Genomic DNA, 21,015 nt, shown 5'->3' on the forward strand with positions numbered 1-21,015 from the left:
AATAAAGGCATTCATAGCATGTTGATCATTATTGAGAAGCGGAATAGGGATTGCTGATGAGGATGGATAGTCTTGGGTTTTGGTGCTCAAGGGACTGCCTAGAACGACCGGGGGAATCACTTTCCAAAGTATGTTAGTACATAGCTCTCGCGGACACGTAGGATGTTTGGACAAATCCCAGAGTTTGCCCCCAATCGTAGATTTCTGTCATCAACCCAATCCCACATCGCCTTCTCGCCAATGACCTTTCTTGCAGCATAGACTGCCATACTCTTGTCTGGGACATAAGGGGAAGACCAAGCAAGCTCAACAGCCTTTTCAATCCACGTATCCCAGGTAACAATAGTTCTTTTACTCGACGCTGGTAGAGCACCCACAGAAGCCATGGTGGATACCCCGGAAGAGAGGGCATCCTTTCCAAGTCAAAATAGTGCAGCTTTTTAGAGGTCATGGTTCGTTCGGAAGGGAGGTCACAACAAAAGCTGAGAATAGAACAGTCTTGAAAATTTGCTTTTCAGTGTCGATAGAATAGCTGGGGAGGTTCGGTAGCGACTGCTTTACATGTCTGGTAAGTATGATATTTGCCTGGTCTGCCTCTTTTGTTCATAATCCAATGAGTAAATACCTTAATACAATGGAAACTCAATCATATTGTCGAATATACTTGATACTACAAATTTTATGCCTGGAATAATGCTTTATCGGCAAGCCCGAAGGACGCCTCGGGTGCAAAGCCGACAGGGGTTGTGAAGGCCCTAGGGTATCTGAAGCTTAGCAACGGGCCTATAGTCATGGGAGCCAGCCTACGGCATACCAGAGTGGTATCCTCGGACACAAAGCTCCTTCGAAGCCAGCAATTCTTAGCAAAGATGCAGATGAGCCGGTCACTGGGCTACACTCGTCTCGGCGGCGAATCCGCAATCTACAAGTGTGAGAACTGCGCGTCCGACCCAAGCAACGTGATAGGCCGCAGGGCCAATTGGGTTTCATCATGTAATATTGGGACAATCTGGAGTCTGCTGCCTCATCCTCAGGATTGATCAGATTACTAATACTGCGGGGTTATTGAACCTTGTAGGCCCATATATATGTTCCTGACTCTGCATTTTCCCCAAAAAAGTCCTACACTATTCAATCATGTCACCAAGACACATGGATTACATCCACCTCAACCAAATCTTTCAGCACTCCACCAATACCCATAGCTACCAAATCCGGTGGACATCTCTTGGTAATAATGCCTTGCCACCACTGATCTTTGTACACGGTACCCCCTGGTCGTCTTGTGTCTGGTATACCTACGCACGATCATTATCCACATATTTCCATGTCTACCTCTTCGACAACCCCGGGTTTGGCGAGAGCCCCCTTGGGCAACCACTCCCGGGTAAGGAGGATACCATTACCAAAGAGGTCGCATTGGATGCCAATCTAGCGCAACAGTCGGAGGTCTTTGCCGCCCTCTATCACTGCTGGGCTCAGAATTGGAGACATGAAAAGGCCCATGTCATTTCACATGATCATGGGGGGCTGATGACCTTACGTGCTCATATATTGCATAACTGCGAGTATGCTAGTCTGTGTCTCATAAATGTGGTGGCATTGGGACCGTTCGGTCAGCCATTGTTCAAGTTAGTGGCGGAGAATGAAGAGGTATTTAATGCGTTGACTGGGCCGGTATTTGAAGGAGTGGTGGAAGCATATATACGAGACGCGGCATATAGTGAGTTGGGGAAGGAGACGATGGAGATGTTGAAGAGGCCGTGGATTAGTACCGAGGAAGGGAGGAAGGCCTTTGTGAGGCAGATGGTACAGGCAAATAGTCGCCACACTGATGAGGTTGAGGGGAAATACCCGGAAGTGGGGAAGAGAATGCCGGTGAGAATTATCTGGGGCAAAGAGGATAAGTGGATTCCTGTGGAGACAGCGGACAGACTGAAGGAGAGTCTGAATGCTCAAGATGTGGTATTAATTGAGGATGCGGGGCATCTGGTGATGTATGATCAAGGGGGAAGGCTGGGGGTCGAGCTAGGCTGGTGACTGGCCTCTTCAACCCAGGAGTAGGATAGGAGGAGTGATATGGTGATAGATAGGAGTGTTTGCCAATTGACAAATAGCCCACCGTTGACCTTTTTCTCCTGTAAAGATTATATCTGAAATTAGAATAGCCTTCCTAAAGGGAGTTTCTAGCTGGACATGGCTAGGCAGAGAAAGTAATAGTATCCGTGGCGATAACGACCTTGCTCAAGGCGTATTCCGTTACACCTACAGGTTTAGAACCCGAGGCCTTACGTATTGGTATCGACAGGACCGCGGGATCTGTGTCCTAATCCGACGTGATACTTCGGTATATCCAATGCATAGTGTATAGAATAATGACAGGACACATAAAAGACAGGATGAATAACAGCGTCCAGCCGCTTTAAAGATAGTCCAACACTCTCATCACACAACTGTTATCTTACATCGTCTTACGTATACACCAAAGTCAAGATCTCCGTTGGATTTAGCCACCATGCCAATGCGCAAGGAACCTTTAAGCCGCCATTGGTCGCAAATGGAAATGCTTTCGTTGGGGATATTTTCTCTAGGTATTTCATTCATGATCATCATCCAGTCCCGCGTAGTGTACGTACTAATGTATCAAATCTAGCGACAAGGACAACGCCGAAAAGCCCATCTCGTGCGACTTCTTTCGTCTGGAAAAAGGTTCACCGCTGGTGCACACATATATGTGTGACGAAATGAAGATTATCACCGAGGGAGAGTTCCAGATCTCCGATGAGACAGGACAGACGGTGAGCGCGAAACCGCGGGACGTGTTCTATTTTCCCCGTGGTACTAAAGCTACCTATACAACCGAGTCCTATGGTGTGGGTTTCTACGTATGGTTGTTCCATTCCCGTCGGTCAGATGAATGCTGATGTTGTAGGTCATTCAACGCGCTCGCAAAGCTTAGTGAGCGTTTCCCTCTTTGTCGCGAAGGCTTCCTTGATCCGAGTGAGTCGTAGAATAAGTTGAAGGGTGGATTGGAAAATGTACTCAAGTGACCAATCAGGAACAATAATCAATGTTGAACTCAATATGGTCAATCAAAGTGCTGATAAATATCCACAAACATATGCTTGAGCCCTAAACCGGATCAGGGCATACAACCATTGTCATGACTGAGGGTTTTAATACCTAGATAGTCAATATTAAGGCACCCCTGCAGTCATCTGGTTCTAGATAATATAGCCATCAGGCAGAGGTGAAAGGAGTCGGTCACATGCGTCAAGGAAATCCCTAAGGAACTGATAGACACATGTCCGAGACCAAGTTCATGTATACAGTATTTTACCTTGGTCCTTTTCGAAGTTTTAGTCACCCCTAGAGAGGCGTGCCCGAAAGCATATCTATTGAAAAGCTCACGGGGACCCAGAGTACTGAGACGCTTAAAAGATCAGACCTTGGCTGGATTACTAGTAACTGCAGCTTGCTCCTCAGTCAACCTAAGTATGTTCCATGCATAACCTACAGCTTGAACTTACTAGGTCACATGCTTTTACCTACGTTTCTAGGACGTGTGGGTGTTGCGTAGGTCAGTGGATCCTGATCGAAACGCGGCCAGATAAGGGGGGAAGGCATGTAAAGGCAGTAGAATATGTTACTTTCGTTCTTCTCCTTTTATCTCCCAGGCCAGCCACAAATCCTATAAAGAATCGGTTGGACTACTCGCACCCACAGATTCCACATTCCCTGTAGTCTTGTCACGTTCATAGATCGACAGCATTCCGCTGGTAAGGAGTATGCGACTTCACCTAACCTGCCACATTCAATTTAGGGCTGTCTTTTCCTCTTTTAGCTTGACGTGGAATCACCTTGGAAGTTAATGGTATTATCGCTATATGAACTGCACTATGTATATATATATAGTAACGCTGTAGAATATGTGAATATGATAGCATCTGTGTAAGCTTACTAATATAGTGTGAATTATGATATGGCGATTGTCTCATACCCAGTTCCCACGAGCTGTACCCCTCTAGTATTTCTCATGTCAACGCATCTCGAATTCTTAGATTTTGCTCAAGTCAAGTTCCTTTGCAACTTACATTTGGCAAGAACTATGTCAGACACTCTGGGACGCGTGAAGCGAGCCTTCTCCACTCTGACCATACGAGATAAGAAAGAAAAAAAACGAGAGGAGATTGTCAAGACTCTACACGAGATTTACAACTCGCTAAACCCTCTACCTATGACAATCATTTCACCCAGCACACTGGCAAACCTATCGATAGACCTCCACCTCTTCAACCCAGAAGGCCATACTGCTACTACCTTTTTTCGGCCGTTAACAGCAGCTCAGCTAGCTAAATACCCAAAGGATCTAGAATCATATGAGGTGCGTCATCACCAGGAACGCAAATACTCTGATCTGGATAAAGGGGCGGATTGGTACGAAGCATATGGAGGGAGATACACTCTTTGGGATTGGGGGGAAAACATCTGCTACATGCTGGCTTGGGAACTCGGTATCGCGCCCAGGCTAGGAACTGGGAAACCCAGACCGCTGAACAACATCATAAAATGGCGAGGCAGTGAGTAAGTGCTCTCTGTACCCACAACCAATACTGTTCTTTCCGTTCTGTTCATTTTCTCTGCCCAACATCCAGCTAACGCTCTGGCTGTGTTTCTCCTAGGGGCTGGCCTGTTGAAAGTCAGTATCTCCCAATGTCTTCCTCATACAATGAGCACTGGGAACCTCAATACCACTGGCGTCCTTGGCGTGAGGAAGATTCGCATATCAAAATCTGCCAATATCACGGTATCATTGGAAGTGATGGCCAGTTGCTACGAGAGGAACTCCTGGTTATTGTTGGCACTATTTGCACTCAGATGAATAAGGAGAGGTTCAAGAAGCACCTAGTAATTCCTGTATGTCCAGCCCCAACTCATATGCTGTGACTACTGTTACTCTTCTGACAATGTTTCTGTATAGGTGATGATGTTTTCGTTTATGGGTGAGCGACACGAGAGGATCATCTTGGCTCAATTTGATGGCGATAGTCAAAAGCTTGTGGTACATATGTCGAAACTGTATCGCTTTCTGGCCGAAGACGAGGATTCACTTGCGTTGTTTACACGGTATGCAGCCAGCGTTGTCGAGCCATCCGGCAATATGGAAGCGCTGCACGGATAGGTTGAGATGATAATGGAATAGTGGTTGGTGGTTTCCAGGCTTCGGTGACTCGACTTCAGATTGTCTTTGTTTCACAAGAGCGGCAATTGTACTTTGTATTTTGTTTGGGGTGTTCCTTCTCTTCCAGCTGAAGAGTCCTGCGTTAATATTTTATCTTGCAGAAGCGTCCAGCGAAGGCTGTCCAGATCGCCACGAGTTAGCAGTAGTAACAATAATATTGCAGTGTTTTGTCTGTTAAGTCAAACTGACCCAAGAAACTTCCCTTTGCATCTGATGCAAAGCCTAGTTATACTAGCTTTTCTAGATTTCTCTGGTATATTATGTCATAATTGCTGCCAAGCTTTATTATGTCACTCCTAAAATCATAAGTGAGTATTAATCAAAGGATCAAATACGGTGGAGAAATTCAGTGAAGGCTGATAATGGAGGAAAGGCTGGCATATGTACAAAATTATGACCGTGACTGATATTCTACACAAGGATAGCAAGGCAAGGATACAGATCCAGCAATCGATTAACCTGTATACCAGCCTTTCTATCCTGGGTATGACCTATTGTCTATGTAGAATCGTTGACATGATCCGTTGTCTTCATACGGCGGGCGAGCGTAATTGCTTCATGGGACACTCCAAAGGAGCGAACACCATTGTATTCTCTCCAGATGGCAAAACCTTACTCTCCGCATAGGGAGACCACACAATCATCATCTGGGACATTAAGGCAAAGCAGCAGCTTCATGTCCTCCAGGGTCATACAAACCATGTCGTCTCGGTCGATATTTCACCAGACGGCAAACAGATTGTTTCTGTAGGTTTTGACAAGACAATAAGAGCGTAGGATGTGGCCACTGGCGCCTCACGAATAGTTGGTCAACATGCCGGTTTTGCCTTTTGCGTTAGATATTCTCCCGATGGCAAGACAATCGCCAGTACATCTGATGATCGTACTATCAGGATCTGGAGCCCCTACCCTGACCTTCTTAGTCCTAGTGGTTCAATGCTGCATTGTATTTGGCATACTGCATGGACCACTAGCCTATAAAGTGAAACTGACAAAAGGAGAACATCGATCTTCAACTATGAGTGATCGTTGCCTTCTAGGGCTATGGCCTAACTCGGCGAGATTTGCATTTATGGTTACTCTCCATTCACGTCCCTCCGAACTATATACGTACTAGTTATATATGGTTAATATCTCATGTCTCGATGCTGAAGGCCTACCGTAGAGATTCTCTGATTTGCTCTCTATTTAACGTGCCATATGAGGGTAGGAGACTGGCTAATGTTGGATTCTCTGGCCTATGTTCGAAATTCGTCACACAAAGACTCCGCCGTTTTCTCTACATAAAAATGGGGTTTTTTTTAGGGGATACCCGTGGAGAGCTTGAACCATAATTGCCATATAAATATTTAACCCTTCACCGGGGTTCTTCGGTGATGTCGTAACACTAGTACCAGTCAACAGATACTTTGGCGGGACAAGTAATGGTTATATGCTTAACTAAGACAAGCGGTATGGAAGAGATACCTTGGAGATGCCACCGACATAGATACTATTTTTTCCATCTTCAAATGGAGCTATGACCAAGTCATTGCCACCCGGTACGAAGAGACCCCCACATCAATGCCGCTGATATCCGTGCGGCTTGGCCACTCAACACATCTCCGTACCCGAGCTGGTGTGAAACAATAGTCAACATGGCTCCCAGCAACCAGGACAGGGCAGTTGCTAGTCGCGGCAAGACGTATAAACGCGGGTACCTGGCCTGTATTAGTTGCCGCGCTCGCAAGGTCCGATGTGTTCTCGGTGATAAGCCACCGTGTGCTAAATGCGAGCGGGAACACCGCGAATGTGTGTTTGAGGCGAGCAGAAAGGCGGGGAAACGCCGACAGGCTCCAAGATGGTCACTGGCACAAGACCATACCTCAGAGAGCCCGCAAGGACAGAGGATCCAAGGGCAACCATCGGAAACTTGGCATCAGGATGCAGATAGGTCACCAAGGGTGATATCGAGTGTCGCGTCCGAGCCGGACGCACATCATGTAATTGATTCTGACGCCCATGATAATCCATCCCTTTCTGGTCGGATTATGTCTACAATTTTGGCGCGGCCCAGCGATGCGTTGGATGTGCTTTTCGATGCTGCTCGCCCTGGTGTAGGTGAATCGCCATCCTCCCAGGCGAGGGACCGAGACAAGACCCAAACGGTCGTCTCTGCAAGTGGGCTAGTTTCGGTCTCCGGTCTGTCGCATCCCAGCGAAGACGTTCTCGACCTGTGGGACAGGTGCCGATTTGTACGGCAAGGATGGTTCACGGCACAAGAAGCCGTAACGTATATAGACCTGTATGTCTGTTCGCTATAACGAGTGCCTTGTCCAATTGACAGATGTAGAGGGATGAGCTGACGGACACAGGTTTTACAAATACCTGGCACCACTGTCACCGGTTCCGACAGTGGCATATTCTGATCATAGGAACCATGAGCAGCTGATAGTTGAGGAACCCATGCTCTGCTGCACATTGTTAATGATAGCTTCACGGTACTTTGTTTTACCGGGAGCAGGTGGAATCTCTCGGAGCCATTTTATTCACCACCGGCTGTGGCAGTACTGTGAACTCTTAATCCGCCGTATTATGTTCGGACAGGAAAAGTACTCGACTGCGAAAACCAGGATCGTGGGCTCAATTGAAAGCCTTATATTGATTTCGGATTGGAATCCGCGGTCCGTTCATTTCCCACCTGAGACAGAAGGCTGGGATGGCGAGCTCATCTCACCGGCATACGACCACCGCAATCGGCTTCAGACCGGTGAGGATGTTCCACTTATTAGATGGCGTGAGGATGTGTTTGAACCGGCAAAGCGATCGGAGCGCATGTCGTGGATGCTGCTTGCGGCAGCAGTCACTTTGGGCTACGAGCTGGGTGTATTCTCTGACGGGTATATCAATACGCCCCCATTGGCCAATGCTCAGGCGGTTCGAGTATATCGAGCCCGGAAGTTGCTCTATACGTATGTTACTCAGATGGCAGTTAGGATGGGCTGCCCGTCTCCTCTCCCCGATAGCATCCTGTTTGTTGCAGACGCATCGCAAGCGAATATAACCGAACCTACGAATAGAAAATGGGAAGGATATATGAAATCATGGACAGAATTGACTCGTCTGATGAAAACAGCGTCGGCCATGTTCTTCCAGTCAATCGCGCATGTAAAACAGCAACTATTGTCCGGCCACTACAGTACTCTACTACAACATTATGCATCGTCTTTGACTAAGTGGCATGATGAATTCTATCACTCAACGGGTATGTCCACCTTCTCCGTCGGAGGCTTCAATGTATATATTAATAGACAATAAGTCAGATACGACAAAAGCCCTTAGACCACTGTTGTTGATCGAATATCACCACCTCAGAGCCTACACCAGTGCTCTCGCCATTCAGGCCGTGGTGGAACGGGCTGTTACAAGGGGGGTTAGCTGGATTGGCGAAACCAGTCGCGAATCAGTTGATGCATGCCTTCTGCCCCACGACCAAGATTTTATTCGTGGTGTTATTCTGAGTAGTAGTAAAGTTCTAGAAATTGCCACTCATATGGCAGCCGACGGCATGCTACGATACGCGCCTTTACGCACTCTTGTGTGTGTCACCTCTTCATCGGTCTATCTCCTCAAGGCCATAAGCCTTGGGGTGCACCATACTGATCTACAGGCCTCTCTCCATACGTTAGATCAATGCATCGTTGCGTTGCGGTCCTCCGGTACTGACGACATGGACTTCTCATTGAGATACGCGAGGTTAATAGAGAAGCACGTCGATCGGTTTCGGGCGAACTTTGTCTCTGGCCGTGTCGCGACCATGCATCCAGATCACCAGCGCTATCATCTACAAACACCAGAGCCATTAACCTCAACACAACCGGATGGCCGGCCCCATATGCACAGTGCATCCAGCAGTTACCCAGGCCAGCAGTCCAGCGATGCTTTCGCTACACCACCGATGAATTCATGGTGGGCCCAGCCGTTTGATCCCAATATTGCCCCTTTCAATTTCAACGGCGAGGGCGTCTCTATAGGATTTGAGTTGGATTCGCTCGATTTCTTGTTAAATTTGCCGCAGGTTGGAGGTGAATGAAAGCTGTATTTTGTAGGTAATATAGCGATCAGAATTAAATATGTTGTGGATGGGCATTTCCTTCGCGGATAGTAGCGGTCGTAGCTCCTCTTCGGCAACTCCTATACCGCGCTTGTCCGAACCACAACCCGAACAGTTCTGGGAGAACAACGACAACGTCACCATGTAATTGCTCTAGATAGCAATAAATTGGTTGTCGTGTGCTCCGAGATCGGAGTCAATCAGTTTCCTACTTTTGTACATTTAAATGGTGACATCGTATCACTTCTACTGTTTTATCTCAGTCATCTAGTGAAGATATATATACACACGGTCCTACTATTCCTCATACCCTAGGCATATAACTACAGAACCTGAACAACCGAACACAGAAACAAACTCACAGCAATGTCAAAATCAACCGTCAACACAAACCCGTACCCCTTCCACTTCGACGCCAGCACACCAGTACAAACAAACACCAATGGCAAGACACAAGACCTATCAGTCATCATCCCAAACAGCCGGGGAAAGATCCCTTCCCTCCAAGCCTCCCGGCTCCGAAGCATGGTTCTCGAAGCACACAATGATCCAAGCAAAATCGTCGCCCACGTTTGCAGCTACGACGCTTTGAGCTCCAAGTTGTGCGAAGAAGCGGGATTTCCTATCTTATTCCTTGCGGGATACGCAATGGCATCGGCCTTTGCACTGCCGGATACCGGATACATTGCCTTCCAGGAGGTGGCGGCCAAGGTTCAGGAGGTCGTGAGGGCGACTAGTGTGCCTGTTCTTGTCGATGGTGATACGGGGTATGGTGGACCAATGAATGTGAGGAGGACGGTTGAGGGGTATGTATCTGTCTTCTAGACTGTTCATTGCGTGTATGGTCGGGTGCTGACGGATTGGTATAGGTTTGCACGAGCTGGAGCTGCTGGAATCATGATTGAGGATCAAACATGGCCAAAACGTGAGTTCAGTTCCCCCATAAAATAGTTTTTTTTTTTTTTTTCATGAAAAGGGATAATGAAACTAACAATTTGTAGGCTGCGGCCACACAAAAGGAAAAGCCGTTGTCTCCCGAAGCGAAGCCTACGCCCGCTGGCGCGCAGCCGTCGACGCCCGTAACGAAGGCCTCGATATCTGGATTATGGCCCGAACTGATAGTCTCATTCACGGCTACGATGAAGCCCTGGAAAGAGCTCGGGAAGCTATCAAGATTGGTGTTGACTGTGTATTCGTCGAAGCGCTCCCCGACCGTGAAACCATGTTACGTCTGCGGAAGGACCTTGACTTCCCTGTCTTTGCCAACATTATTGAAGGCGGGAAGACAGAGAACCTCTCTGCTAAGGACTTGGCTGAGCTGGGATACTCTGCCGTTGCGTATCCCTGGACCTTGGTCGCGGCTAAATTGAAGAGTATCCGGGAGACACTGGAGGCTATTAAGGGGTCATTCTTGGTAGGAAAGCCGCCCACGGTTTTGTCGTATGAAGAGGTCTGTGAAGGTGTCGGATTCAATAGGTACTATGAGATGGAGGAGAAGTATCAGTACGATGGGTCGATAACTGGGAGTAATGGATACCAGTGGGCTTGATCCATGAGTTACCTTCTAGGAGTGTTTGAGTGATTAGCAATGATATAATAACACTTGCATACCATAGTACCTGTTGTATAGGGGGCCATTATTACACAGCTAGGTAAAGAAACACTCATTTGAGAAATATATACAAGTCCAGTCTACTGTTGAGGATGGACGCTCGCAATACTTGCATTCCAGGTCCTCCTTACTGACCGTTGAAGTTAGATGAACTAGAAAAGCTATTCTATGTTTCTGAGAATTAAGTTTTCCAAAGGATTGTTGGTTTCTTTACGCTCGCGTGAGGGAAGCATATGCAAAGCGAAATCAATGATTGAACGGAGATAGTCATTCTGTGGCCCAATTTGACTCTACTAGGACCGGATGGGTAGTATACATGGTGTATGTTAGCGGAAGGCCATCTTCTAATGGACGATTCTATCACTGCTCGCCGACCGCAACGACAGGCTGGGTCGAGCAGTGTATAACACCGCCAGCCAACGGGAGGCCACGGACGGGTACCTGTGTGACCTTATGTTCAGGGCACAGCTTCTGTAACGTGGAAACAGCCTCTGCATCTTTAACTGGATCCCCAAATTGAGGGAGAATGAGACCGCCATTGACAAAGTAGAAGTTGACATAATTCGTTGCAGGATCAGGATAAGATAAGTCTCCAAATATAGTGGGATCCGGCTCCTCCACGATATGTACCTCAAATCGACGCCCCTTTGCATCGACCTCCCGGTCCAAAATATCTCGGATCTCGTTGTGCACATCCTGCCAAGGCTGCGGTACACTGGGATGTGGCTTGGAGAGGACTACCACACCCGGTCGAACAAAGTTCAGCTCGGCGTCTGCATGGACATCTGTGACATCAAGATCTCGCCTGCCGGGGAACCAGATGATCTTCTCCACGCCCAACAGACGTTGCAGTTCCTCTTCGATCTCAGCACGAGAGAGGCCCGGGTTGCGGTTCTCGTTCAAGATGCTGCTCTCCGTCGCGAGGAGCGTGCCATCACCATCCAGAACTAATGCGCCACCTTCCAAGCAAATCTTGGACTCGACCTGAACTACTGGGGCTGGAGAGGTGTCATTGCCGATGACTTGTTGAGCAAAGGTCGCATTCTCTCTGACTTGCTCAGGTCCCATCACGGGCCAGTCTAGCCCATCTGTAGCTCGGTAATGATCGCCGATGTCGTCCTTCTTGCCCCATTCACTGAACCGAAAGTTAACAGCAAAGCGATCTTTGGCATGCGCGCCAGTTCCATAGACATAGACGGGACCGGTGTCGCGGACCCACAAATGATTTGTGCTGAACGGAATGATATTGATGTTTGAATCTGTGCCGTTGAAAATGGGGATACTTTTGCTAACCAAGTCTCGTGCTCTCGAAACATCTTCTGGACGTGTGTACAGACGCACTGGCTCAAAGGCAGAGATCGCAGAGGCTAGACTGGCGATCTCCTTGCACGCGTCCTCATAGTAGTTTGCAGCGATTGAGATCTTTGAAGGAAATCCCAGGATCGTCGCGACGTGACGAGCAGTCTCTGCCGGGGCAACATATCTGCGCAGCAGGTTGGCCATGGTTTCAAAGGGTTTGAAGCATGTGTATGAAGATAGAGTGAGGTCTTGATAAAATGTGGGGTGGTTAGGGTGCGGCAGAACCCGTGTCTTCCGTGTGGCACGTGAACTTACTAGAGCCCGGCTTTCGACAGGGAAGGTAATGGATGGTTCAGGGTCCTGGGCGTATTAAAGGAAATTATTCACTTTTGGCTTCTGGGGAGCTGTAGGATATATACTGTTAAATATTCATTCTCATAGCCCGATAGTGAGGGGGCTTAGATCCGCTCGGCACCTCTTGCCCAGTGGAAAATATATAACCTAATAGAAAGTTATCGCCCCACTTGATGTCTTAACACAAATACACAATGAGAGGGGAAGCAATGAGATTACCGTTGACTCACTTCCTCTCCATAAGTCTCCAAGACGGATTGCTCCATGTTTCATATCAAGACCTTGCTAACTCGATAAGCGAAGGCGCAGTAGTTTCATTCAAACTGGTATTTTAGGTTCAAACATAAATATTACAGAATTATAGTGAGGATCTAAATTCTCGAACAATAATGGTCATTGCAAGCAGTCGATTACTCTGTAACGATGCCATTTTGAAGGAAGCCTGGGCACTTGTTAGCAATAGGGAACGACTACTAGTTTAGCTAAGATAAATAGGAATATATTAGTGTGGGTCGGTCTCATATAGTCTGACCAACCATTCGTGTCTGTCGGAGAGTCTTGCCTCCATCAGGATAACTAAAACAAGGATGCTAATAACTAGCGTACTATTAATATGTGTCTAGGCAACTCCGTTCGGTCTCCAGTTCATGCAAGATAACAGTAGCCTTAAACGAGCATTGGCAAAGTATGATAACGACAAGAGAACTATTTTCATACATATACTGCAAATCGACTGTCCTTCCCCTCACGCCACAGGATATGATTGGAACATACTGTCTTTCCAGTGCTCTAAGTGCACTGCAACGCATCTACCAGAAATCAGTATATATGCTCTGTCACAAGGGACCTTAGTCTCCTCTCAACTTCTCGTGCATTTGCCAATTGAATAGGATCAGCAATGAGCATTCGACCACTCATTTACGATAAACATGTCCTTTCGATCCATGATCTTCAATATGAGGCAAGCAGGAAACTGCCCAAGGTGTACCGCGAGTACTACATTTATGGAGCCACAGATATGATTAGGTAGGTTTTTACTAACCGAAAGAGTGCGATTATCTGTAGAAGTAGTAATCTATCTAGTCCGCTAGAAGATCCGCCCCGTGTCCTTGTAAAGATCCTGCTATAGACACTTCCGCAGAGCTCTTTGGATGCAAAGTCAAATTCCCACTGGGATTCTCACCAACCGCATTGCATAAGCTCGCTCATCTAAATGCGCTCTAATCTATAACCCACCTAACCGCTATCTCACCTAGTCTAACGTTCTTAGATAGGCGACTCCTGCGTCACTCACGTGATCATAGCACGTAAGTCATGAAATACTACGGCGACACCATCCCTCAGCAGATTGTCTGTTTCGCTCTCTTCCACCAGGGAAGGCTTTCTCCCGTTTCATCTGGAGTAACCTGCTCCATTTCCATAAATCGCCTGCCAGTGTCTAGATCAATCTGCCGGAGGGGGACTCCAAGCCACCACTGCCGATTCCACACTTTCCAGAAGATCATTAGAACGAGGCCCATAAATCCAGCGAGATATTGCTGGAAGAAATTGAATGCGCTTGGGGGGTCCCCACCCGGTGCCTATTGATAGACAGGTCAGCATTTTCTTTGTCACAGGGTACGGGGGAGAGAGTGCTTGATTCAGTATGGGTCCAACTCACATAAAGCGCGGAATAAAACATCGCAACAAGAGCAATAGCGGAAAGAAAAGCTCCAATAGAGCTTCCCACGGTTCCCAGGGTGGACTTCCATGGAATTTCGTCCGTGCTGCGATTCTGGGCCTTTAGAGCCAGACGAAACCGGATGTGGGCCATGTTGATACTCAGGTTCATCATTACAGTTGACACGCCAGCAATAGAAAGCAGCCAGTTGAATATAGTTAGACCGGAAGACGCGAACTGGAGGTATGCTAGGAAGCCGAAGAGCACCTGGAGAGCGATTGGGGCCAGAGGGCGACCGGCCTTATCGATATAGGCGAAAAATGACGGGGCGCCTCCATCGGCGGCTAGGGCTTGTAGCGTTCTTGTAGAGGCGAATGTTGAAGAATTGGCCACACTCAGACTGGAAATCAGGACGACTGCGTTGATAATTGACGGCAGGACGTGGATGCCAGCATCTTGAATGGCCAGGACAAAGGGACTGGCATTTGCGCTGACTCCAGCGGAACTCGCTGCGTCACCTGAGCCGAGCAGCTGGGGGCTATTGTGTGGAACGTTGAGACCGACGATGAGGAGGTTCACAATGTAGAATATGGTCACGCGCCACAGGACCTGCTTCGTGGCCGTGGGAAGGGTTTTCTGGGGATTCTTTGTCTCTGCCGCTGCGAGACCGACGAGTTCTGTACCACTAAAAGCTACTGCCTTGACACGGTCAGTTCTCATATATAAATGGAGGCTGTGCCGCTTACCGCATTCACAAATACCGCGCAGAACCCTTTGAACCCGTTTGCAAAGGCGCCCGGATCACGCCAATATTTTCCACCAATATATCCTTGAGGACTGCCAGGGACGCCACCGGTATTGATAATGATCCCCAGAATGATCAGCCCTATACATGCTATCACCTTGATTATGGAAAGTACAAATTCCACTGCAGAAATGTGTCAGTTCAAGTGTCCCTTTCTGTGAAAGGAGCAGGACTGACCCTCGCCGTAACCGCGCACTCCAAAGACTTGAATTATGACCAGCACAATTAGGAAGATACTAACGAATATTGCGGGATTCAAGTCCGAGTTCCAGTATTCGATTGTTAAACTGGCTGCAGTAATTTCAAAGGGTCTGTAATTGAATCTGTTAGTCCCGGTTACAAACAATCATGAGGTTGTAAAGCACACAAAGTGACAAGCCAGCCGAGGGAATACGCCCAACCGATCGCAAAGCCCCTATGCAAGTTAGACCTGTCAGCGATGACAAGGCTAAGTGGGTAAAATATGAGCCTAGGACTGACCAACAAGGATCTATGAACCGAGTGCTATATTGATAGAAAGCTCCATTAATCGGATACATAATGGCTAGTTCCCCGAGAGACATAATTGTGCACAGCAGCAGAACTCCCACAATAAGATAACCTATCAGGACAGAAGCAGGGCCACCGTTTGCAAGCGCTTCACCTGAGCCGACAAACAGACCTGCGCCAATTGCTCCGCCCTAGTAAGTGGTAGCTCATCGTTAGTGAGGTTTGATCCTTGCGCACTATCCGCAATCGAGAAATTGGATTTCTATTCTTCGTGTGGATGTCTTCATCTCATGCTGGGATCAATGACGCGGATAACATTGACTCACCATCGCGATCATCTGAATGTGTCGGCCTTCGAGGGCCCTCTTAAGTGTATTGCCATTTGCTTCCTCAACATCCCCGGCCAGGGCATCGGGAGTGTTCGTTGGATTCTTAGCATCATTGCCTTCTTTGGCCTCTTGATCAAAGCTAGCCATAGTGAAACCATATGCTTCACAACTATGTACAATTGTGAGATGATTGATGTAAGGTGTCAAGTACGCCTAGAGCGGAATCCATTGACTACGAGGTGGGCCACGTTCAAATATACATACGGATGGATGTGGAGCTATAGAGAGGTATACATGTCACTCGATTGGATGGCAATGGAACAGGGCTAGACGTAGATCTTGGAGACTTTTCTCAAGCACTCTCATCATTACCCAATATCTATTTCATGTGCGCACTGCGAAAGATATTCAAACGTATTTCGTCCCCACATCGCCTAGGCTACCTAAATAAGAAGCCCGCTATTATATCCACAGCTACAGGATCCGGGGAAAACCTGTACGAGCTTTTAACCATAAATTCGGGCAGTTGTCCAATTTCTGCTCCCCCACATACTCCGCTCAGTTTTCCGGATTATCCCTCCGCAACCAGTATGCTAACTGCCAATTTGAAATCATAGATTTTCTAGACAACCAGAGTTGCTTATTTGCTTCAGTCCAATATTGAATGGATCTTTCATTATGTTCGCAATCTTATCAGTGCAATGCTTGCTCGTCCTGACTACTACTAGTATGGATACTAGTATGGACATGGGCCTGGGCAACAGATCGGAAGTGGATTGCCGGTTGGCAGACTCGTATACCTGGTTTCTAGCATTCTTACTGTAATTTACGGAGAGTACCGGCCGCACTCGGTGAAGGTAAGAAGCCCTTTGCAACCCCGCGTCCTGCATATCGGTTCTCCACTGGTCTTTCAGACTAGGGCAATGCCATCACGTTACCTATATCCAATTCAATGCGTATCATAGTGCACATAGGTGCTCTGTAGACACAAAGCCTGCCATTTGATGTTACTGGTGTACAGGATCAGAACCCTATACAGATGTTTTCTTCAGCTCATCTCCAGCTGGAGGGAGATAGACGCATTGGGAACAGTGTTTACACTTTCTACAGGTTTAAGGCAAGCTCACCACGCTCAGACCATAAACTCATCGTAAGCTTAATCGCGCCTCCACGCTTATCTAGCATCTTCAAGGCAAACCTTGACGTTGAACAGACCTGATTCTCGTATTTTACCCCGCGTGAGTCCCACACCTGTACTCATGATGCTCACCGGGCCGGTTACCTACCGGTTGTAGATCCTCTGGTCCCTGGTGGTTTACTGGTTTTACTGTACTTCCTCGTCTTGGCGCCGGATGGGCCCCACAAAGGTCGCAATCTCCTTCCCTCCACGTTCATAGCGTCCTTCCCTGGAGACCAATTGAACCATCCGGATTTTTCTCTCTAGACTGGATTAAGGCACTGCGCAGAGATGAATAAAGTTCCCCTCCCGGTTGCACCCAGCGGGTAAGACCAAGATCTCCTTCCCCGCGTCCGCCAATCCACGAAATCCGCGCCCAAAACTGGTCAACCCCGCAAGCAAGGTTTCAACACTCTTGGCTACATTCTTCCGCACGCAAAATTACAATGGCCGCGTCTAGCCGGACGTTCCTCGCCTACCAGCACGATTGGAACCTTCTCTCGCTCGACACACCCGTCACAACAGTATATCGCTTCAACGAACTGGAAGATCCCAACCGCCAGCTCTTTCCCGCGGGAAACGATGATGACCATGTCGTCGCCACTGAAAAGACAATCTTCCATCCTCAAGGGGGCGGCCAGCCCTCCGACGTGGGCACAATGACAGGACCCGCAGGAACCACGTTTACGGTGACGGCCGTCCGCATGGATGCGACCGGACAAGGCCAAGTCTTGCACCTCGGCCGATTCGGTGATGGTTCATCTTCTGCATTTTCGAAAGGCGAGACAGTCCGACAAGAAGTCGATGCTGAGAAGCGCCTGCTACATTCGCGGCTTCATACGGCAGGCCACGTCCTTGGTGCTGCTGTGAGACATCTCCTGGAGAAGGAGGTCCAGGACTTTGATGAATTAAAGGCTTCTCACGCTCCGGGCTCGGCATCCTGTGAATTTCAAGGTCTAATCGAAGGAAAATGGAAAGAGCCGATTCAGAAACGGGTAGATCAATATATCGCCGACAAGCGAGAGGTTCGGGTTGAGTGGTGGGATGAAGCCATGTTTCGGGAAAAGGGTCTGGAAAGATTGATTCCCGACCGTAGCCTCATGCTGGGAGAGAAGTTCCGCGTGGTGAATATTGTTGGGGCCGAGGTTTATCCCTGTGGAGGGACGCATGTCGATACTACGGATTTGTGTGGACCGACTAGCGTTACGAAGATCTCGAGGAAGTCGGGGAAGTCTCGTGTTAGCTATGCTGTGAATTAATTGGAGATCGTGGCATGAAATTCCATTCCCCCAATTCCTGTATCTCCCAATGCGTTTTTCGCTATATGGGCGCTTTTCTAAGAGTACAGAGAGGAACGGTAATGTGGTAGTGGATCAAACTGTCTCAGAAACTATCGCTGCATCGTAGGGTGCGTGTGGTCACATGCTTATATCCAAAAATGTAGGTTCGTTTGCGAGAAACAGAATCCACCATCGCATCACCCCGTGACCCTTCAGTGACCTTCTCTGCTTGTTGTCTACCCCGAAATAACTAGTTGATCAAGATCGGGTCCTAATCATTGTCATTGACTTAACTATGCATGGGTGCAGAAAGAGGAAAGAAACTTACCCCATCCTTCCTCATACGCACTGAAAGTGATCGTGTTTGTATCGCCCTTTTCCAATGTGGTATGAAGAGTCGAGGTGAACGGCGTATTACCACTTCCGGAGGGCAAAAACGCCAGTACATGAGATTGGCCATTGACGGTGACATTTGCGTAGCGCTGTGAGTTGTTTCCGTTGGCATATTGGACACGGATAGTGGTATCTGTTGATGCATCGCTGGCCACATTGTTGACCACAATCGTTCCATCATCAGGGCCACCAATGTACCCGACAGACTTCCCGCCAGAGCAGCCGCTGCAGGAAATAATCTTGGCACCGTTAGAAAGGGTATTGTCAGATGACTCGGCCTCGTAGCTGGTTCCATCCCCGGCGGCGGACCAGGTTCCGTCAAGTGGCAGCACCCACGCCGTTTCGTTGTTCTGTGCAGATACAGACATTGTTAGACTCGTAGGATATATCGGAATACTATCAGAGCCGTGGAAGCTTTCATACCAGAGTCGCGGTGGTTCCTTCAATTGTCAACGGGAGCCAAATATAAGTTGATCTCATGAGATTTGCAGAGTCCCAGCGATCTCCCATATACCTGAGAATGTTAGCAATCCAATTCTCATAATATATTCGTTAAAAAGCCCTCACACTACGGAACCGCCGACCCGCAGGACGAAAGTCGTTTGAGACTCAAATGTGTTGGCTCCACTTGGAGCAAAGTCGGTCCAGTTAGTCCAGGGCCCACTAAGGCTTGTTGCAGTAACATATTTATTATCGTTGTTTGCTGCCCAACTAATTAGCCAGTCTGAATATATCGTGTTGAGTGACACTTAATCACATACACCATCCTATATTACCCGTTAGTCAACAATTGGGGTCTCTAGCAAATAAGGGAGACGGAAGGAAGACCTGTCAACTGAGACCCAAACAGGAAGTATACTCCGTCCTGTTTGTATAGAGCTGGGGCCTCCACGTGTTCTGGAAACAGATGAGTTGTTTCAGTGACGTTGGTGAAGTCATCCGTCAATGTGTTGATTCTCAGGCCATTGGGACGCTGATAGCGTTGAGTTACATTGACCCGCATTATGCATGGATTTGATTCTGTCACTCACATCCTCAGTCAAAAGATATCCCGTGCCATCGTCATCTTTATAAAGACCCATATCTCGCGATTGATACCCAAGAGGTTGGAAGGAACCCCTTGATACGTATTCATCAGTCCAAGGATACATAGCGAGCTGCGGAAACGCGAGCTTACAGATATTCATATGCACCACAAACACTGGAAGACGTCGCAACACCGGTCTTTGCCTCGCCGTAATCACTGCTATCGATGTGCATCCACAAGACATATTTGGATGTCGCGTCATTGTAGATCACCTTTGGGCGCTCGACGATGCGATCGGGGCCGAGGTCTCCACTGCTCTGACGAGAAAGGAGTTCTCCAACAAATGTCCACTCTACCAAATTCTGTCGGAGGGAGGATTAGATGGAAAGTCAATTGCTTCGGGAATGCCTTTTCAGTGGGAACCCACCTTGCTCGAGTAGCAATTGACTGACTGAAAGGAGCTCCCATCTAGCTTGTTCTCGCCAATCCAGTAGTATGTCGAATCGACTTCGATAATACCTTATTTGCCATATTGCTTCAGTGAAGACTCGAGAACAGTCAAATAAATTATATGCACCATACCTCCACCATGCGCCTGAACATGCTGGTTGGTGCCGGCCGCGGTCCACGTAGCACCAGGAACCTGTGTTTAATTTAGTATCGGACCAATACTAATTCGTCAGCAACAGGATCCTCACAATTTGCAGGGCTGCCGCAGCTACAGCTGCCTGGCCTAGGCTAGCAATCAAGCCAAGAATCATAGTTTTGACGATATCTCTCCCCATGTATCTTCCGACAGAACAAGCCCAGCGATCTGGTTGGGGGTGCGCTTCAATGAACTATTTAAGCGTGATGTGTCCAGATAAGATAAAGGTCGAGACATGACTGAGGGGTTGTGCTGCAATCTATCATGCATGGTCTAACTGATGCATCACGGTCCATCAATATCGGAATTACCCGAAATCCTGCCGAGTCGGGTACGGAGCGGACTCCGTTAATTTTGCCGAAGCCGACCATAACAAGCAGGTTTCAATATAACCGCAGTCTTCGCCCAGTTAGAATGGAATTCCAGATTGCATGATGCTAGCCAGTTTCTTAGATGGCGTAAGCAATATTCATGAGGACTTCTTCAAGTGGCTTAGTATACAAAGCTTCTTTTTCTTTCATACATTAAGGCAGTCCGGTCGAAAGGGCACATATAGTGTTAAAGACTACCACCAAGCTCGGTAGCTCTGGCATTCCCTTCTTGTCTTAT

The 21,015-nt window shown here is 48.0% G+C and overlaps 8 protein-coding genes across 8 annotated transcripts; 5 read left to right on the forward strand and 3 right to left on the reverse strand.

The window, feature by feature from the left end:
* Nucleotides 1–1,137: 1,137 nt before the first annotated feature.
* Nucleotides 1,138–2,277, forward strand: AO090010000570 (alpha/beta fold hydrolase; the record flags this gene model as incomplete). The annotated part of the gene is made up of 2 exons (XM_023233593.1): nt 1,138–1,878; nt 2,272–2,277. The coding sequence occupies 2 exons, from the start codon at nt 1,138–1,140 to the stop codon at nt 2,275–2,277; spliced, it is 747 nt and encodes a 248-aa protein (XP_023094233.1).
* A 1,610-nt stretch (nt 2,278–3,887) lies between these two features.
* On the forward strand, nt 3,888–5,182 carry AO090010000569 (uncharacterized protein; the record flags this gene model as incomplete). Its single annotated transcript, XM_023233594.1, has 4 exons — nt 3,888–3,901; nt 3,970–4,584; nt 4,683–4,917; nt 4,982–5,182. The coding sequence occupies 4 exons, from the start codon at nt 3,888–3,890 to the stop codon at nt 5,180–5,182; spliced, it is 1,065 nt and encodes a 354-aa protein (XP_023094232.1).
* A 576-nt stretch (nt 5,183–5,758) lies between these two features.
* On the forward strand, nt 5,759–6,223 carry AO090010000568 (WD40 repeat domain-containing protein; the record flags this gene model as incomplete). The annotated part of the gene is made up of 3 exons (XM_023233595.1): nt 5,759–5,830; nt 5,870–5,989; nt 6,020–6,223. 3 exons carry the CDS (start codon nt 5,759–5,761, stop codon nt 6,221–6,223), a joined length of 396 nt encoding a protein of 131 aa, XP_023094231.1.
* Nucleotides 6,224–9,701: 3,478 nt separating this feature from the next.
* AO090010000567 (isocitrate lyase/PEP mutase family protein) lies at nt 9,702–10,884 on the forward strand (the record flags this gene model as incomplete). Its single annotated transcript, XM_001827489.1, has 3 exons — nt 9,702–10,141; nt 10,205–10,260; nt 10,337–10,884. 3 exons carry the CDS (start codon nt 9,702–9,704, stop codon nt 10,882–10,884), a joined length of 1,044 nt encoding a protein of 347 aa, XP_001827541.1.
* Nucleotides 10,885–11,307: 423 nt separating this feature from the next.
* AO090010000566 (agmatine deiminase family protein) lies at nt 11,308–12,450 on the reverse strand (the record flags this gene model as incomplete). The annotated part of the gene is made up of 1 exon (XM_001827488.3): nt 11,308–12,450. The coding sequence occupies one exon, from the start codon at nt 12,448–12,450 to the stop codon at nt 11,308–11,310; it is 1,143 nt and encodes a 380-aa protein (XP_001827540.1).
* Nucleotides 12,451–13,940: 1,490 nt separating this feature from the next.
* AO090010000564 (uncharacterized protein) lies at nt 13,941–16,030 on the reverse strand (the record flags this gene model as incomplete). The annotated part of the gene is made up of 7 exons (XM_001827487.1): nt 13,941–14,180; nt 14,261–14,959; nt 15,007–15,188; nt 15,243–15,376; nt 15,433–15,480; nt 15,546–15,745; nt 15,881–16,030. 7 exons carry the CDS (start codon nt 16,028–16,030, stop codon nt 13,941–13,943), a joined length of 1,653 nt encoding a protein of 550 aa, XP_001827539.1.
* A 1,476-nt stretch (nt 16,031–17,506) lies between these two features.
* AO090010000563 (putative alanine--tRNA ligase) lies at nt 17,507–18,319 on the forward strand (the record flags this gene model as incomplete). Its single annotated transcript, XM_001827486.1, has 1 exon — nt 17,507–18,319. The coding sequence occupies one exon, from the start codon at nt 17,507–17,509 to the stop codon at nt 18,317–18,319; it is 813 nt and encodes a 270-aa protein (XP_001827538.1).
* Nucleotides 18,320–18,576: 257 nt separating this feature from the next.
* AO090010000562 (glycosyl hydrolase family 43 protein) lies at nt 18,577–20,521 on the reverse strand (the record flags this gene model as incomplete). Its single annotated transcript, XM_023233596.1, has 10 exons — nt 18,577–18,611; nt 18,669–19,083; nt 19,157–19,247; nt 19,301–19,481; nt 19,562–19,706; nt 19,765–19,852; nt 19,911–20,122; nt 20,188–20,279; nt 20,343–20,403; nt 20,459–20,521. The coding sequence occupies 10 exons, from the start codon at nt 20,519–20,521 to the stop codon at nt 18,577–18,579; spliced, it is 1,383 nt and encodes a 460-aa protein (XP_023094230.1).
* Nucleotides 20,522–21,015: the final 494 nt, after the last annotated feature.

The sequence above is a fragment of the Aspergillus oryzae genome, chromosome 8 (assembly GCF_000184455.2).
Source record: "Aspergillus oryzae RIB40 DNA, chromosome 8".
In the NCBI taxonomy this organism is placed as follows: domain Eukaryota; kingdom Fungi; phylum Ascomycota; class Eurotiomycetes; order Eurotiales; family Aspergillaceae; genus Aspergillus; species Aspergillus oryzae.